The sequence below is a fragment of the Mesoplodon densirostris genome, chromosome 12 (assembly GCF_025265405.1).
Source record: "Mesoplodon densirostris isolate mMesDen1 chromosome 12, mMesDen1 primary haplotype, whole genome shotgun sequence".
Classification (NCBI taxonomy): domain Eukaryota; kingdom Metazoa; phylum Chordata; class Mammalia; order Artiodactyla; family Ziphiidae; genus Mesoplodon; species Mesoplodon densirostris.
This window is the reverse complement of record NC_082672.1, coordinates 25,958,972-25,978,613: the sequence shown is the minus strand read 5'-3', so window position 1 is coordinate 25,978,613 and position 19,642 is coordinate 25,958,972. Positions and strand designations below refer to the sequence as shown.

The following is a 19,642-nucleotide window of genomic DNA, read 5'->3' as shown; positions in this document are numbered from 1 at the left end:
AACAGCAAGGATTCAGTCCTGTACAATCACTATACACACCCCGAGCAAGAATATAAAATCATTTTATTTTGATGCAAAATAAAAGACAACATAAAATTGGAGGTTAGCTAGGCTGATACAAGAGGGAATGAAGCAGAGTTCTAAGGACAACTTAAATGTTGGGGAAATACTTGGGGATCCGATAAGGAAGTCTATTAGGGAAAAAAAGGATTTGAAAATATCTGGCCAAAATGATCACAAGATTAAAGATAAAATTGAAAATTTTATCTCGGGTCAATGTTAAAACCTCATATTTTGTCATACACAGTCCCCACTTCTCTTCCTTCTTATATATGCCCCTTCCCTGCCCTCTCTTCTTTTACCCAGAACACCAGTAATATATGAACAAATTCCAGTGGGTTTGCCATTTTTCTCCAATTTTTATTATAAGCCATTTCAATAACTATGAACCTTCATACTTTCCCTGGAGTCAAAAGCTTGGTTTTTATTCTTTTTTGCTTAAAAATACAAACATGTAAGTTTACTAATTTTCCTCTGCATGCAGTTTTGGCTACACTTCATCAGTTTTGAAATTTAACTTTCTCTGTATCACTACTTTCAAGAGTCTACTTTTGTATTTAAATATCCTCATTTCCTTCTACTTCTTACCTGCAATACTAATGAATTTTAAAATAACCTGACACAGGGTCTTAAGTTGAATAAAATCCATCTTGATAATATCCATAAAAATTTTGTCAATCTTGGTCCTTTTTTAAAAATGCCCCCAGCATCTATCCTGCTTCTTTACACTTACAGATATGCCTTTAAAAAGGTAATACACCCTGTAATGTGTGTAACATTAGCTTCTTTGTCTTTGCTTTGCAGTGTTTAAACAAGAAAGCAAATTGAGCCAGCTGTATAAGCAGCACACAAATCAATGTTGTCTCTCTTTGGGCTCCTCCTTTTTATCCTATTGACATACGAGGTCAAGAACAGAGTTGTGAGGCTGCACTGGATTTTGTACGGATAGGCTTTCTTTCGTAGTTACATATTTTAGAAACTAAAGTTATGTGCAGAGGAAAAAGAAAAAAAAAAACCCACAATGAAACACCAAAACCCATACAGACATGTAGATGAACGTTTCAGTGTGGCTCACAACCAGCAGCCTGGGACAGTGAAGCAGGAGAGGCAAAAGTGCAACAGCAGCAAAAGTTTCTGTTCTTTTTAAAAGATGAAGTGACAAAAGAGTAATAAGGCTTATAAGGCTTGCTGCACTATGAAAACAAATCCCCTCATTTTCATTCGTGCACAGCAGCTGAATTTATAGCTCCCGTCACTGGCAAGTCAGAGTGCAGCAGGATTACCGGTGTTCGGGCACTTGCTGAGAGCATCTGCATATGAAGAGTAAAAACAAGTGGGTACGATCCCTACCAATCCACTTAGGAAACAGAAAACGCTGCGTGAAAGGATCCTCTTTGACGCTGCAGTGTCACAAACAGCGGTTAGATTAACAGAGGCTATGTGGCATTTAACACACATACAGGACAGAAAGGAAAACGGTAGTTAACAGTTATTGGGTCTAGACAGGTTCCAGGCAAGCTTTACATGCATTATACCATCTGAAGTGCATGAAAATCTCACGAGTTAGGGAATTACCATCTGTGTATTAGAGGTGAAAGAGCTGAGACGCAGGGAAGGTAGGTGACTCCTGCCCCCTGCCATACAGTCCCCTGCAGAGCTGAAGTCACCAGTGATCAGACAGCTCCACACAAGAGCCCGTGAACTGGATGCCAGACCTGTCTCCTAATTTATTCCTCCTCTGAGGTTCATGGGCCATTTTCCAGTTCATACTTTGTAATTTACTGGGTGCTAGTAAATTGTACACATAAGACTCAGGTGAGAGGATCAGGGAGAGAAACCAAGTTATTTGACATAATTATAAGGCTTTATAAGTAAATATAATGTCAGATGATTATACGATAAGCCTAAAATATCAAGATTTTGTTTCTGATATTTCTTTTTAAAATATATTCCTAATACTCAGAGAGAAACTGGAGTAATGAAGAATTATAAAGAGTGGTAAAATGGAGAGAAAAAAACCAAAGGTTTCCATTCAGAAGGAAGGGATGAAACATATTTAGAAGAAAAACAATAAGTAAGTAGATCTAGGTTAATAAGTGTGCCCAAGGAAGTGTGAGGACCAAGGAAGAAAGGAAATGGAGAGAGACAATTCAGTAGCCAGCCTGGTCTTCGAACACCACTGGGCAGGAGCTTTGCTCTCATACTAAGTAAATGTTTCTTTTGAAAAAATAAATATGCAGAGACAAAGACAAGAGACTGACTTAGAAAAACAAGAAAATGTAGACAATATCTGAGGTATGAAATGAATGTGCAGGTCAGATGAAACTCTTATTTCCAAAGTCAAAATTATATCTCAAATTCATTACACATGTAAAATAAGCAAAGCAAGCAAAAAAAAATTTTGTTGGCGGGGCTTCCCCATCAGGTCAGTAGCCCATTCTTTTTAATTTTCATTCTTCAACTAGTCATTCAAAGAATTATCTATAAGGTTGTTATTTCGTGCTCTGAGAGGGACAGATACATTTGTCCTCTCAGGCGGTCGTCAATTTCTACAAAGGCTAGTGAGTGAGCAGGGTTATCAACTCTGTTAATTTCTGACTCTGCTATTATCATCCTATGCAGACATAACTGTTTCCTATTTTGATACCAAGTCAACTGTTTTAATATTTAATATGGACAAATTCACCACATTGACAAAGCATGGCCCAGACTTAAGTCTTTGCCTGTCCTATACATCACAAATAAAATGAATGGCTTTTAGAATTGCAACATGACAGTACAGTACAGTACAGTATTTCTTAAATGAAGTCACAATCAAATCCTCTCTCTTTTCCTTAACAAAAGATTAGTATATTTCAAGCATTTGGGGCTTGACGGGGCCTTTGACAGAGAATAGCACTCATAAAGGTAATATTAGAGAAACTATGCTAAAAGGAAGTAAACATCTTAAATGTCCTACTTTTTTTTTTTTTTTTTTTTTTTTTTGCGGTACGCGGCCTCTCCTGTTGCGGAGCACAGGCTCTGGATGCACAGGCTCAGCGGCCATGGCTCATGGGCCCAGCCGCTCCACGGCATGTGGGATCTTCCCAGACCGGGGCACGAACCCATGTCCCCTGCATCGGCAGGCGGACTCCCAACCACTGCGCCACCAGGGAAGCCCAAATGTCCTACTTTTATACAACACTTGGAAAAATTGAGAATGAGCCTTTGATACTGTACTACCAAACACAATCTTCATTCCTCAGATTTATTGTTAACCTTTCCTGAACAAAGTCAGCATATAATAACGTAAGATTCCCCTGGTTGATTTTTCCACTGGAGCCTTTAGAAGTCTAAGACACACTCGGGTCAACTCTGATGTTCTGGAGGTCAGGGAAAGATCTCAGATCAGCCAGAAGTAAAGCCCCTCACAGCTATCAGAAGGAGCATTTAATTTTAGTGTCTGTCAAACATAGCCCATTCAATATGAAGGGCCACTGGAAATCAAGTGTCCTGACAGAAAGGTTCCCAAACTAAGAAGCTCCCATATGTCAGCCCCATTTTTGTTTTAACAAAATACCATGAATTCAGCACCTTAAAACAATACCCACTTATTTATCTCAGGGCTGTACAGCTCTGAAGTCCAGCAGGCTTGGCTGGGTTCTCTGCTTAGGGTCTCACAAGGCCTACATCAAGGTGTCGGCTGGTGTGGGCTCTTACTTGGAGGCTGTAGAGCAAGAGCTGCTTCCAAGCTCATTCAGGTGTTGGCTGAATTCAGTTCCTTCTCAAGGTTTCCCGGTGGCTCCCCCCATCTTCAAGCTGGCAAGAGCACACTGACTCCTCCCACACTTGGAGCCTCTCCCACCCCCCTTCGCCAGCGGCTCTGCTCTTTAAGGCTCCTGTGATTACATGAGGCCCACCCTAGATAATCCAGGCTAATCTCCCCTTCTTAAGGTCACTGAGTAGTAACCTTAATTACATCTGCGAAGTCCCTTTTTGCCATGTAGTGTAACAAGACGACAGGCATGGCGCCAGCTGATGGACATCACGAGGCCAAAGTCTGCATACCACGGTTGGTATTCCATGATTTGGATTCCTCATTCCAGAAGCCTCAAACATACTATCCTTAGCCTGATAATCAATTATGGCTCCATCATTAAATTGTTTATCTGTACTTGTCTTGAATGGGTTAATATTTTTGGTATGCGCCACCATCCAGGTCATAAATCCCTAGACCCGGAACACCTGGCTTTGGTTGACAATATCCGCGTCATTTATCCCTACAGAATAATGTGGTCCTGCATCCCAAACATGGTTTTCCCAGGTAAAACCCAAATTACTTTAGGACTTTTTTTTGGCATAGTTACTTCTTTCCAGACAAAAAAAAAAAAAAATCTTACTTGTGCAATTCTTAATGCATTTCAACTCCTTGGAACCTACTTAAAGAGAACAGTTGGAAATGAGCCTCAGTATCCCAGGTGTGAACAGTTTATAACTTTAAACATGGGCAGGCTAATGTTTTCTATTTTGCTTCTAAAACTAAGCCAGATGATACACCAGAATTTTCCCTCATATTTTTAAAGATTTTCAAATATGAATGAATTACCTCAATGAAGTCTTATGTGATTCTTGGCATCAAGCGCAATGACTAATACACATGCCCTGCCTTCTAGGTTCCTATTGCCCAGCACAAGAAGACAGACAGCTGCATGACAATGTGACAGGCAGCACGGAGGAGGGCTTAAAAACCGGCTTTGGAATGTTAGAGATAGACAGCTTCCAAGACAAGGTAATGTATGAACTAAGTCCTGTCGGTCCAATCTAAATGTTAGGTAGATGTGACGGGAGAAACAAGATAGTCCTCCTAAGCTGAGGGTCCTGACACGTGCAAAGAAAGATGAGCAAAAGTGGTGAATGGGGATGGGGGAAGAGGCAAGTGAGAATTGAGGCTGAAGAGGAAAACAGGGAGATGCTCTTTTATAAAGGGCTCCCCTGCATCATATTAAAGAAGTTAAACTTTATCCTGAAGGCAATGTTATGGGTGGGGGACGGGACTGAAGAGTTACAGTAAGAGAAGAAACACGATGAGGTCTGTTACATTCTGGATAGGGTCTGAAGTAGGGGATCAGAGAGCAATTAGCCTAGAATTAGAAAGTTAGACTCCCAATAAACCAATAAAAGCATGAAATGCTAAGTCATCACACTAAGGCAGTGCTAGCCCAGGGGATGAAGACGAGAGGCAGGTTCCAGAACATATTAAAAAGGTGGAATTGACAGGAAGTATAGGAAAATGAGAAAGGAGGAAGCAAGAGAATTGCCAGTTTCCCCAATAACATTCCAGGTACTTTAACTCATTTGATTCCCACAAAATCACCCCATCAAGTAGGCAGGGCAGCCACTTCTATTTATTAGATGGGGAAAATGGCTCAGTGGGTAAGTGGCTTCCTCAGAGTCAGTAAATGATAGACTCAGGATGAGAAACTCTCTCTGACTCCTAGGTTAAGAGTCTTTCTGCTTCACTTGCAAAAATTTTACTCGTGGTTAATCACGAGTGGTTAATCATGCAGATTTCAGGCTCACCATCCTGAATGTGCATTTTAGTAAGATCTCAACTGGTCATTAAAATGATGGATGGGTCCACCGTTTTCATTTTATTTGAGCTGAAAACACAACCTACAGGTTAAAGTTCCTGTAATTTTTAATAACCATAATAGTTCACAGAGGTAAAGGGGAAGAAATAAAGTCCTTAATGCAGCTAAGCACTCATTCACTAACAGATATTAATAAAGCACCTCTAGGTACACTCTGATATAAGGTCCTGAATAATAACCAGCTTGTTCTCATAGTACCTAACATGGACAGAAAAACACAGGGACCAAGTTGTAAGCATAATGACGGAGAAAACGGGGAACAAGTGTTGTAATGGAAATAGAGTGAAATGCATACAGGGGAAGCCTAGAAAATAATCCAGTGGATCTGAAAATTTAGAATCAGGAAGGTCAAATGAGATAAAATTTCAAGAGAAATATTTAAATAGATATAAAAAGGAAAAAGTCCCATATTTAAATGATGACTTGCTAAGAGAAAATAATCTCATATTTCTAAAGATAATTTTATCACTTTCCTTTTATCTACAGTCCCATGAATGGGCCATTCATGGGACTATGCATTGGAGCGGAGTTTTTTGTTTTGTTTTGTTTTTGTTTTTTTCCAATTGAAAACTCAAGAGGGAAGAAAGTGCTTAAAGGCTGTGCTTCTCCTTGGTGAGTAAATCCCCAGTCTTTTAGGAGAAGTGTAACCATTTCAGGATGGTGCTTGAGAGGAGCCAGCAGGGGACTGGCCATTTCCCTGATGGTGACCTGCCACTTCAAAGACCAAGAAGGTACCTGGGAAGCATGTCTCCCTCCCTGTCACCACAAAGTCTAGACTCATTTGTTCTGAATGTTTGAATTTCTAGAAACACATTAACCTTCCTCCTCCTCTCTGATCAGCTTCCCCCTCTTAACAAGCCATTAATGGCTGAAATCGTTGTACTAGGTTTTTCTATCAGGTTGTATAGAAAGTAAAACTTTGAAAGTTAAAAATCTTTCTTGCTCTGCTTATTGCCTGCATATTTTCAGTCCCATTGAAAGTAGAGAAATCCACTTTTCTATTTTCAGTTATCCTCAGAAGAGTCCATTTACTTTCATGGAGAGTGATGGATGAAGTCCTTTCCACCTAAACTAGGTTAAATATTACATTTCATTCCTTTAATCACAGATACCAATTGGAATTCTTTCTTGGTCAAGATAACGGGATAAGCCCTCAAGGGGCTAAGAATCTAGTGGGGAAGCCACAGCACCTTTCACTACCAAACACATGACATGGTATGTCACAAAGAACCTGCAAATCTCACTCAATGAGTGGGTCAGAGCCTGCCCTCCATTTTAATAATGCTATGAAAGGGAAAAAAAAAATCCGGGGTTCTATGAAAGAGTAAAGTATCAAGCACTTATCATGAGAGGACTTTTTGATATTCCTTATAACAAACCAAGGCTCAGCAAAACAAGTATATGCATAAGAATAAAAACTGTGAGCTGCTTATTAAATATTTCTGTTAGCTTCCTAATATGGATAGGCTCCCTACTGTTTAGTTCTAACTTAATCCCTATCCAAAAAAAAAAAAAAAAAAAAGCCATGGGAATCAATTTTCCAAAATTCCAACAGAAACTCTCTTATCAAATTTATTTCTTAAAAACTAAAGGTACACCTTGGTAGCTACATTAAATACACAAATAGCTACATTTGATGATAAAATGAGACAGATTGGAATGATCTTCACTCCCACTGCAGAAAAGATGAAGGCATCTCATTAAAGACCACACCTTCCACGAGCACCGGACAAGAACACTACTCACCTGGGGCTGTGGTTTCAGCAAGGAAACCTTTTCATTTTCTGCCAGAATAAAGGATCTGACACAGCTACAAGTTCTGTGGTTCTTAGAAAACCACTTTTCTCCTCTATGGTTTAGTTTTGGCCTGTGATTGATGTTCCCAAAATAACGAGAAATTGCCAAGGCTTGAGCTTTTACTCTGAGTGAAAGGTGTCTTGAGCAAAGGAGTGGCATGAGCTCACTTAGGTTTTCAAAGGTTCACTCTGGCTACTGGGTTGAAAACGGGCTGTCAAGGGAAGCTGTGATAGTCGTCCAGGTGAGACCCGGCAAGGAGCTGGCAGGAGAGGTGGCCAGAGGTAGTCAGATCCCAGAAAAGATTGTTTTTAATTGAGTCAATAGGATTTTCTGACATTAAACGGGGGAGGTTAGGAGAGAAACAGGAATCATATATGACTTCAAGGTTTATAGCCTGCTCAACTGCAAAAGTGGATTTGCCACCTATGGAAATGAGGAAGGTTGCAGTGGGACAGATGTGGGGACAAAGCAGGAAGGGGACCAGGAGAGTTCATGAAGTCCTTCAGACATCCAATTGGAAACGTGGAGGAGGCAGTTGGATATTCACATTTGAAATTTAGGGGAGAGGTCCCAGTTGGAGATAGAAATGTGGGAATTGTCAGTACATCACAAATACTAGATTCCCTTACTGAAAAGCAGCGAAGGGCTCTTGACACTGATTAGAGAATTATCTTAGAATTGACATGAGAATTCTCGCTGTGCAGTGAGGAAGCATGACTCTGGCAGAGAGAAGCCTGCCTGTTCTCTCGCTTCTCTATCGGGCATGCCTACAGCCTGACCTAATTACAGACATCACAGAGTTGCTAGGGGCCAGTATCAAGCGGGAGACAGAGAAAGGTAGCTGGTCTTCATACACAGAGCAGGAAGGTCACTTTCCAGTGTTGAAATGAGGGAAAGGGAAAATTAAAGAAAACCTAGTCAAACACTGTCCAAAATAGCAGTTGGGGAGAACCCTTTGGTATGTCATGTGCCAAAGGAATCTCATCTATTTTAGGGGCTCCTGTTTTCCCCTCAGTTCACAGACACTTTATCTTTTGCAGATAACACTCCAACAATGGATCTATTCAACGATTTCATGAAGGTGAGTGAGAGGCGGGGAGCAACTAAGACAAACTCACTTCTAGCCAAATTTGTTACTATAAGCCAAAAAAGCATATAAATAAAGATTATAATGTCTGCCATACCAACATTAACTTTCTGTGGGAAGCAGAAAACATACTGGACCTTTAAGCTTTAGATGTTCACAACAGGTGACTGAAAAGAAGCTGTCTCTGTTGTAATCATATAATCCCAAACCTAAAGGTGATGGCAAATATCAAACTAATGTTTTATCTCGCGTTAACCAATGCTTTATTTAAATCATGCTTAAAGCCGTCAAAAATGTACTCATCTGCATTCAGTCCTTCCGGCGTTTATGGACCCTGCTTTTTTGGAGGAATGGACACACAATGTCATTTTTCGAGTCTGCTACTTTTTTTTTTAACTCTCTTTGTAATTTACTGACAATTCAGCTGGACAACTCCTACACTCACTAACCTGTTCTCTCTGAGGTGGAAAATGGGCCAATTAACAATGGAAGAAAGAATTGAGTGAAAGGAGAAATACTCCAGCGATTAAGGAGAGCCAGTTACCGACTCCTCAACAGTCAACCTGAAATAAGGACGTGTCTACCTATGAAGGATAAAACTACCCATCCATCCGTTCCTCTTGTCTATAGATATGCAGAGATTTTTCTGAATACAAAGCAGTTTTATAAAAGGCACCATACGAGCAGACCAAATCTTGTTTTAAACTTTTATCAAGTATTTGTTCTGCCAGGAACATTTCCATTTCCAAAAAGGAATGGTTTTCGTCCCCACTGCTGTGGGAGCAAACGCTTCCACTGGAGCAGTTAGAACCGCGTCAGGATACTCTCCTTGGCCTCCCCCGCTTTCAAAATATTTGTGTTGCTACAGTGCTCATTTGCCAGTATATGTGACTTATGATTCTTTGTATTCATCTGGGTGTATTTATACAACGGGTGATTCCAGAAAACTTTACAAAAGTTGGTGTAAATATGTTGCAATGAAAAACCAGAAGTATATCTGCCTTTTTTCACTATATATGATAGTTACATTGTATTCGCACATTGTGATAGAAGTGGGTCTTTACTTTCACAAGCCCAAGGTAAGTCTAATCAGTAACTTTATGAAGCACTTAGAGAGGTCACATCTAACTAACATTACTACATACTTGTGAGCAAAGGTCCAGCATTTTATGTAAGTTATTATTTAATCCTTGATCTTTTGTCAGGTAGCTGCTACTCTCATAGCTAAGGAGATCTTTACTGAAGCTTATGTTATTAACGGACAGAGCTGGGATTTCTTGAATCTTCTTCATAGATTAATCTGTTAATGTTTTGTTATCTGGGTCATCATGAGCAGGGAAACCCTTTAAAAAGTCTCTGGCTTTGCTTTGTTCTCAAAGTCAATCTTGGGGAAAGAGGCACCCCCAAATCAGGCGCAAGCAGTAGTGCCTTTTCAGAGGACAGGGAAGCAGCTGGAAAGGTCTTGGGTGCCAAGGAGTCCTGGGCCTGGGAGAAGTCCAGGACCGTGGGAGATGGAAGGCATTCCTGGGGCGGGGGGGAGCCAGGCACATGGTAAGTACCCATTAACATCTGATGAATTAATACTCACACCCTAAATTCTGTCAAAACAGTTTGGTCAGATGTGATGAACCTCAGAGGTATTTCAGAACATCAACAAATTTTGTATGAATCTAGATATATAAATTAGCCACCTTGGGATAATATTGGCCTTTTTTTGCATAAAACTAGGTATTCTGTTATAGCAACACTTTTGCAGGAAAAGAAGGAACTAGAGCCTCCTTTGTTCTCTTAGAAATGAGGAATGGGTTAAAGAAAAACTCCAAATTTGTAAGTGATGGCCAAGGAAGGCGAGACGGAGTACCATCTGGGGCTAGGTGCTCCCACATGCCTTGTTCTCCCTCACCATGCCACCTCACAGGCATCTTCTGAGGCTCCCTTTTCATTTGCTGAGGAACCTTTTCTGTTTGAAAACAGAAAAGGCACTATTCTCAGCTTCTCTGTTTCCCCAGCCAACTTTCTACCCACTCTGGAATCTCCTGGACTCCTGCCTTTCCTGAAGCCACCTTAACCATTCTGGACCCCCTCTCTCTTCCCTCTCCTAAGAACACCCCGGGCAAGTCACAGGGCAGCCCTCCGCCCCTCCCCCTCCACACATCAGACAGCAGAGGCAGGTGTCCCAACTTTCATTCTAAAAGTTTCCAAAGCTTGCACAGTTTCACTCGGTGAAATAAAACCACAAGGAGCATAGATGTCCTCTTATGGTCATCAGAGGAGGGAGTTTTTCTCTTTTGTTTCCAAATGCTGTCTTGCCTCTTGCCAAATCTCTCAAGAACAAACATGTAATATATAATCTGACCTTTGAAAACCATACTCCACTTAAATATAAATTCACTTAAACTATATTTCAACTCCCAGTTTCTAAAGCTCCATTTATGCTATTTATATCTTTTTGTTATAAGAAGACATTCCAATGAAGAAGTGGCCACAAGCACTCAAGCCCACCCCCCAACTTGAGTCCTCATTCAAGCCAGCGTGGCCTTTGTCTCCATGGCTCGCAGTATTTGCCACATTTTGACAGTAACAACAATACAAATTCTAAACCCAGTTTAAGTTAACAAAACCCGATAAACATGACATAATCAGCAGATGGAGGATGGACATTGCAAATATGATACCCAATAGTTGGTCATTATACTACTGCCTGTCAAATGAAAACCTCTTCATTTCAAATCCAACTGCTATGTATGATTTTATAAAACAATGGACATTTTTCAAATCTAGGAATATCCATCTTCCTACCCTGCGTCCCCAATACGTTCAATCATGCAAAAGCTATTAATTGCTGAAAGGCCCTTAGGTTGTTTCGGCAGTATTTTCTCCTGATGTTTAAAATAGAAAAATACATACCCCTGCGTACCTTTGTGCCTGGCTGATGGTGGGTGACATGATGTCCTGAGTGGTAAATTGCCTTTATCACACTGGTCCATCTGCCTTCGTCTATTAACTATCACTTTTACTAACGCGTGTGCAGATTACTGATCTGCATCTTTGTAAGCAGAGGGAGTTCAAGACAGCTTAGGTATAATGCAGCCCCTTCAGTGAGCAATCAGAGGACGAGGAGAGGAGGAAAGGGAAAAACTAGAAAAAAAGAGACACGGGAGTCAGCAAATAAAGAAAACAAAAATAGGTAAAAATGGGACAGGAGATATTCAAATGGAGAAGCTAACAGAAACCTCTGCCAAAGCTTTTGGTAATTCGAGTCATTTGATTCAGTTCCACCAAATCACCCAGGGCACTATCTTTGCACAGAGCATGCTCCACAGACAAGCAGACCCCCCAGCCCTGCGTGCTTCAGGCAGCAAAGCTCTGTTAACTGCTCCTTCATTCCTTAAGGATGGCATCTCCTAGTTTTTATTATATCACCTCTTCAGCACAGTGATCTGGCTTCTACTGCAACATATTTAAAAGCAAGATTTTGATTAGTAGTGGAAGGAAGAAAGAGAACTGAAAGCATGAGAAAGTTTTCAAGGGAAAGACAAAGGAAATAAAGGGCCAGCTTTGTTTGGTTTATTAAATTTCAAGGGCTTTGCCCGCCAGTTTGAAAAATGCATGATATCATCAGTGTGTTTATTAAAAGTGCTACTTGAAATTGCAGATTTAGCAAGTGTGAATTCCTCTTGGTAGCTATAGGTTATCGGCTAGCAATTATATGCAATGTTTAAATGAAAGGAGGAGAGGCTTGCAGGACTATGGTCCTAAAGGCTGCTCCTAATTTAAGTAAAACTCAAAATCTGAATGTATGATAATGAAATGTCCAGATTCACACAGATGCAATATGCCCAGGGTCACTTTGCATTTTGATTGTTCAAGCCTTTTAAAATGATGCTCAGAATCAAATAGTAAAATAGCATAAACTTTGCTCAACACTTACTTGACAGGTTATTACTGGATTTAAGAAGGGGTGGGGAACCTTCCAGAGCAAATGGTTGCTTGCTAACTTGAAAAATGCACTTGTTTCAGCACAGAAATAACAAATCTGTTTCTGATTCCAGACATTATTTTCCAAATGTTGCCAAGAAAAGAATCTAAGGAATTCTTTTACATGTACAACATACACGAGACAACTGGAAAGAGGCCTGTGATCTGTTCCAGGGTGCGCGAGGAGGAAGGACAGAGCTGAATTTCTACGATGAACTGCCCTCTCGGGAGCAGAAATACATGCCTGACATAGTTCATAGCTGTAATCTCCAACATAACTCTGCTATTATTGGACAACCTAAAGGCTTTCCTAAATCTGTAACTTGTGAAGCAGAAAAGGATGCAGACAGGACCCTACCATGCTGAGTATGTAGGCAGCTGGGATACACCCACTGTACAGAATGCACCACTTTTCCAATCCATGAAACTCAATTTCTGGATCTTGGAGGACAGTAAGAGGAGAGGAAGGGAAAGAATCTAGTCCAACCCCAAAGCCAGGTTTAAATCCCTGGAGAGAATGCCGGCCAGGTAAAATCAATATTAAATTCAGAAACTTAAGATTCACGATTCTCACGAAACGTACTGAAATTATTCTTAGAGTACAAAAGGATGTATGTATTAATCCTTTCCATATTAAGAGTGAGGTTTAAAAAATACCTTATGTTTTAAACGCAACTACACGGAAGTATCCTGCTTCAACATTTCAAAAATTAGGTAATGAGAAAGTCAATGATTCAAAAGTACATAACGTAGTATGCATCACTTCTGTTATATTAATAAGGGAGGAATTTAACAGAATCCACTTTGGAGAGGAGATAATAGGAGAATTCTGAGAGACCGATTCATCCAACAGCCTGAGCTAGCTAATGCAACTGTTTAAATTTTTGGCTCACACTGAGTTGACTGCAGTGAACTGAAGTTCAATTTTGTTTTTTGTTTTTCCCTGTCTCAGCAGGATCAGAGTACATGAAGGAAACTGGATCCTTTATAGGAAATAAAAAGGCAACATTTTCTTTTGCATGACTGATCGTAGTGGGTACACTCAACCCTTCTACCTACACATACAAACTTGTCAAACTTGCAATGCTACACATTTCAAATACATCATCACAGCAGCTACACTGGACAGCCATTCTTACAGCTCTCCATTAAATACACCTCCTATAATGCTACCCTCAATCCATGTAACTATGCATGGTCCATTCTCATAGAGTGACTAATGTCCCCCCCAAAATCCATGTCCACTGGGAACCTCAGAATGTGACCTGATTTGGAAGTAGAGTCTGCAGATGTAGTCAGTTAAGATGAGGTCATATACTGGATTAGCATAGACCCTAAATCCAATGACAGGTGTCCTAATAAGAAAATCAAGTGAGAGAGTCACAGAGAGACCCACAGGTAGAAAGGCCATGTGAAGACAGAGGCATAGGTGCTGCCACAAGCCATGAAATACCTTCCAGAAACTGGAAGAGGCAAGGAAAGATTCTGCCCTAGAGACTTCACAGGGAGCAAGACCCTGCCAGTACCTGAGGTCACACTCTAGCCTCTAGAACTGAAAGAAGAAATTCCTGTTTTAAGCCACTCACTTGGTGGTAATTTGTTATAGCAGCTCTAGGAAACTAACACAGAAGTGTCTACTAACTATACAGATTTGTCTACTTACAAGTGCCAACGCTTTGTTATCAGTCTACAGTAAGATTACTACAGAAAACGAAATAAAATGTTTAAGAACTTTATTACACCTGTTTGACATTGTGGTGACAGCCCACAGCATGTGATTTTATGTTTTACAAAATACTTATCTGTGATAGATTGGAAATTAAAAGAAAAAGATAGTCTTCAGAGTTAGAGATGTACTGAAAAGATAATTAATATGTATAAAGATGAAGCTGGTGCACTGTAATTAAGAAATCTGCATTTTCTGAATCATCTCGGAGAAACTTAATTATGTTCCATGCAGTTCTGGAGGTAAAAATATTTTATTCTAATTTTTTGAATAAAGTCATCCATGAATGGTATACAACATATGCATGGTAGTTTCCTGTGAATATTTGACTGGCTGGAAACTCACTTCCCAGACTGCTGATTACACAGTGAAGGAACAACACACCTCGGCTTTGTTAACGACAGGGACCTTGGCAGAACTTGAGAGAACATCTTCCCAGAGACTGGGAGCTCAGATGTTGCCCATAGGAAGCAAACGTGTGTGGAGTGAATGTATCTGAGCTATTTCAGTGGCAACAGTAGAGGGTGATTGTAACTATACGAGCTATTATAGCCAACAACAGTGACAAAGATGACATCTCTCTTCCAAGAAGGCACTTTTTCTAGCACCAAATTGACCAAAAGCTGAGTAGACATGACTTCAGAAAAAAAGTAGTACAAATGGAGAAAAGGAAACCCTGCATCCATGTGGGAGGCTGTCTGATGTGTTTTCTTCAACAATTAAAAGAAATACACAGGGCTTCCCTGGTGGCGCAGTGGTTGAGAGTCCGCCTGCTGAGGCAGGGGACACGGGTTCATGCCCCGGTCCGGGAAGATCCCACATGCCGCGGAGCGGCTGGGCCCGTGAGCCATGGCCGCTGAGCCTGTGCGCCCGGAGCCTGTGCTCCGCAACGGAAGAGGCCACAACGGTGAGAGCACCGCGTAGCGCGCGCACACACACACACACACAGAAATACACAAAGACACAACTGAACCCAAAAGAAGGGCAATCATGCTTCCTTTAATATCCACGCTAATCATAACCAATAGTTCCTAGAACCTCAGGGAGCCACAGAAACAGGCCAATTAACGAAGTCCTCTGAAAAAGCCTCCAACAGAGGGAAACACAAATGCAGTAAGAACACAAAGCAACACAAGCAGCCCTCAATATTCCTGTGTTTAATCGCACTCACCATGACTTTATCTTGGGTTAGCCTCACATGTAGGACAGAGGGCAACCTAAAAATCATTATTGTAAATCAAGAGGCTATAAATCACAGGAAGAGAGCAAAATGTCAACTGTTGTCCTGGCTGCTGGGAGATGGGAAAGTGGGTTGTTGTTTTTTAAAAGGGATTGTGGAGTCCTGATGAGAACACACACTTCAGCATAAAAGCATTCAGTTGTCATCACATGCCATTCACTTGACTTTCTAAAATCTCCCAAGTTACCTCGGAAACTAAGAGTCCATGAAATGGATAGATTCTTTAATAAAATGAAATTCCCGTGATGGGAATGGGTGGAGGCACACACGCTGAAGCAGCGGAAGTCATGCCCTGCAACAACTCCACACCTGCATTCAATTAAAAATCCTAAACCGGAAGCTGTCATTAGATCATAATGATTTCAGCTGGGGAAATGACACTCGGTTAGGAGGCACACTCATCCAATGATACTGAATTTTGGCTCTTCGTGGTTATTTTTTTTTTTTGAGCAAACAATTTTTTGAGAAAGCATCAGGAAAGCCCATAACTCATTTCACCTAAAATTATTTTTCAGAAATATTCAAATTCATTTCTGCTGATGGGGCTCCTAATTGCAACTAGATACACTTTAGAGTAAGAATTAGTTGAATTCTTTTTTAAAATAAATTTATTTATTTATTATTTATTTTGGGCTGCATTGGGTCTTCGTTGCCGTGTGCAGCTTTCTCTAGTTGTGGCGGGCTCTAGGCGTGTGGCCTTCAGTAGTTGTGGCACGCTGGCTCAGTAGTTGTGGCTCGTGGGCTCTAGAGCACAGGCTCAGTAGTTGTGGTGCACGGCCTAGTTGCTCCGCGGCATCTGGCATCCTCCCGGACCAGGGCTCAAACCCGTGTCCCCTGCATTGGCAGATGGATTCTTAACCACTGTGCCACCAGGGAAGCCCCTAGTTGAATTCTTAGGGAGAGAAAGATGTGATGTTCTTTCCTGCTTTTACCCCGTCGATTTGATCAAATTTATACCAACCATATAAACAAATAACCTAAACTCAAAGTTTAATATTAAAGACTTTGGTGGTTTTTAAGGTGTCAGGGTTAAATCTGTAAAGGCTGAGACTAGAGAACCCTGGTCTACACCTCAGTAATAGACTCAGGACAAAGCGGCAAATCAGCAAAGCAAGCCAGGACCACTCTATTTCCAAAAATTGAAAAGCCATCAAGAATTTCAGATCAACACAATGATATACACCAAAAGATATGAACAAAATAGTCTACTCTGGTTCCAAGGAAATTCATTTTAACTCCCCCATTCCAACAATATCATCAAAAAACACATTCTTAAATGCTTAAATTAATTACATTATGACAAGAGTTGGAAGAAAAATAGTGTTGAAGAAAAAATAACTGCCTAAAAAGAGAAAATACTCTCCAACTAATGGGGGAATCACTACATATATTCATATATTCCCCATCTTCCAGTACTTCCCAAAGTGCTATAATCCATACACACATAGCTAGAATGAGAAGTCTGCTCTACGATAAAAATTAGTTTAATTCCTGGATTCACACATTAAAGCTGAAAGCCATAGAATCGCTTCCCCCTTTCTATTCACTCTAACCCTTTACACAAGCAAATCATCACATGAAAACTTCTCTAACAGGACTCATACTACAGCTGTAAACCATTCCCACTTAGACTATTAAGTTTCCTTTCATTCTAAACTTTTAATTACTTTTGTCTATGACAAAACACATCCAAAACGCCTCCAAACAGAGAAATATCCTCTCTGTCTAAAAGAAAAATTCCATCTCCCCGGCAGGAGGTCTTTCTTCCTGTTTGCAACCAAAAAAGAACAATGACTTTTTCACTTTCATGCTTAACGGAACTCCCTCAAACTGAGTTTAAGAGCACTAGCCCTGGGATTTAGACTCGGAGGCCAAACGAACATTTTTCTAATTGTCACTTCGCCACCCCCGTGGGCCCGAAGCCCCCTCACCTTTCAGGCAGAACATAGTGAGGCAGTTCCATGAGGGGCCAGTGCTCCACGGGCCGGTGCGGGCTGCAGTGCTAGAGCACAGCTGTCTCCCAGCCCACCTCCCAGCCCTCACTGCCAAGAGCGGGGCAGTCAGCCAGCGCCTGGGATTACAGGAAGCCACTGCCCAATCCCCAGCTTTCTGGGCTGAGCTGCTGACACCTCCCTATCTTTCATACGGAGTTTCACACCCTGGAATCAGCCAAGCTCATCTTGGAAAGTGAGGGGAGCCGGGGGTGAGCAGTCCATGTTCGTGTGGTCCAGTGCGGGGCAGCACGAGAGCCAGCCCGTTGGTTTCTCTTATCTCTCAGCATTTTCCATTGCAGCAGATGGAGCACCTCACGTGATCCACAACACAAAAAAGAAATCACTCGACTCGGTTTCACTGTTTGCTATTAATTCTCACAACGACTCTTTGACATCTTTATTCTTTTGCTAGTCACACTCTTTTTTTCTGAGGTGGAACAACTCATACACTGGTACAGGATTAGCACTGAGCATTATGATATGAAACTGTGCACACAGCTGAGTCTACATAAATGGGTGGATGTGTGTGACGTGCTCAAAACAGTGCCAAATAGTAAAAGCACTACAAAAGTGTCGACTACCACTATTACTACTACTATTAATATACTTGTGTGTTAGGATAAAAAACGTGGAGGGTTTTTTATTTATTTTTTAATTAAAAAAAATTTTTAAACATCTTCATTGGAGTATAATTGCTTTACAATGCTGTGTTAGTTTCTGCTTTACAACAAAGTGAATCAGCTATACATATACATATATCCCCACATCCCCTCCCTCTTGCATGGGGAGGGTTTTTTAAAACTTCTATGGCACTGCCATTTTTCACACGAGGAAACAAAGATTAATATAGTTAAGTTGGCATCGGAGTATGTGAATATCCAACGCTACTGTACCCATAAGCAGAGTATTACTTATCTCCCCCTCCACGGGAAAGCTAAATTCACTCTTGCAAGTTCAAGGTTTACTTTACTGTAAACTCTTTAACACAGGTTAAAAAGAGAGAGAAGTTTTATTGCAGATCTGAAGAGAAACAGTCTACAGATGTGGCCTCAGGAGCACCCTGCCTGAAAGTGCTGTCTGAACCGTAAGTGGCCACCCCCCGGCCCTCAGGCTCTCCTGGTCACAGGAAGTGACCATTGTTCACAAGGCCCGTTGCTGTGTGCAGGTCTTCCTTTTGACTCCACAGGATACAGGAAACTGACTCAGAACCAATCTATCTGTCTGTGTCCTGGGGTGCCTGCTGCAGCCCTGGCTACATACGATGGATGCTCTGAGCCTTTTGGCTTTCGACATGAGGTTCAGCATAGCCTAGCTGGGTTTCTGCTCCTCATCTTCCACTACCACTAGCAGGGCCTGGTTAATAAGTTCCCTACCAGGGCTTCCCTGGTGGCTCAGTGGTTGAGAGTCCGCCTGCCGATGCAGGGGACATGGGTTCGTGCCCAGGTCTGGGAAGATCCCACACGCTGCGGAGCGGCTGGGCCCATGAGCTACGGCCTCTGAGCCTGCGCATCCGGAGCCTGTGCACCGCAACGGGAGAGGCCACAACAGTGAGAGGACCGCGTACCGCAAAAAAAAAAAAAAAAAGTTCCCTACCATGAGGAAGTCACTGTACTAGTTGCTATGACCACAGAGAAACGGAAGAGGTTCTTAGCCAGAAGCTAGTTGGGATGAAAAGAAACCTGCATGTGGAATGACAAACAGTGATATTAACTCTTAGAACAGAACTGGAAGGAACCAGTGATATTAACTCTTAGAACAGAACTGGAAGGAACCAGCTCATCTCATTGGGGAAACCCGTTCAGATGATTTGCTCAACTAAGTAGCAGCTGCCTCAAGATCAAAGTCAAACCACCTGATTCAGCCTTTCCCATCTCAACATGTGACCCTCCCCACAGATGGTCGGAGTCATTCTTCATCCTTTCCTATCTCAAGTGGTCTTCTATGCAATGTATGAATTGTAAAGATATTCCTGAAAGTATTCTTGTGGGTTAGATTCAACTTTTAAAATTGCACACAGCGAGAGAAATTCTACACCCTGGAGAGTTAAGGCTTCTGAACATAGGTTAGTACCCAGGGTTTGGGGTGGTTGCGTGCTTTTAACAGCACTCTATGAATACTCACAGTTAAACC

At 41.4% G+C, this 19,642-nt stretch overlaps 1 protein-coding gene across 6 annotated transcripts in view; it reads right to left on the bottom strand.

The window, feature by feature from the left end:
* Positions 1 to 19,642, bottom strand: part of NHSL1 (NHS like 1) — a 242,066-nt gene that overhangs the window by 86,830 nt on the left and 135,594 nt on the right. Inside the window, exons 1-2 of one of the 6 annotated variants that reach the window (XM_060115030.1) lie at positions 17,450 to 17,536; positions 11,492 to 11,712 (exon numbers count right to left, since the gene is read on the bottom strand). The exons of 3 other annotated variants lie outside the window; for them this stretch is intronic. In XM_060115030.1, the coding sequence (XP_059971013.1) occupies positions 11,492 to 11,561 (70 nt within the window). In that variant the 5' untranslated portion in view covers positions 11,562 to 11,712; positions 17,450 to 17,536. Of the gene's footprint in view, positions 1 to 11,491; positions 11,713 to 17,449; positions 17,550 to 19,642 lie in introns of those variants that run through there. 2 more of the 6 variants (XM_060115029.1, XM_060115032.1) reach the window with 2 other exon arrangements.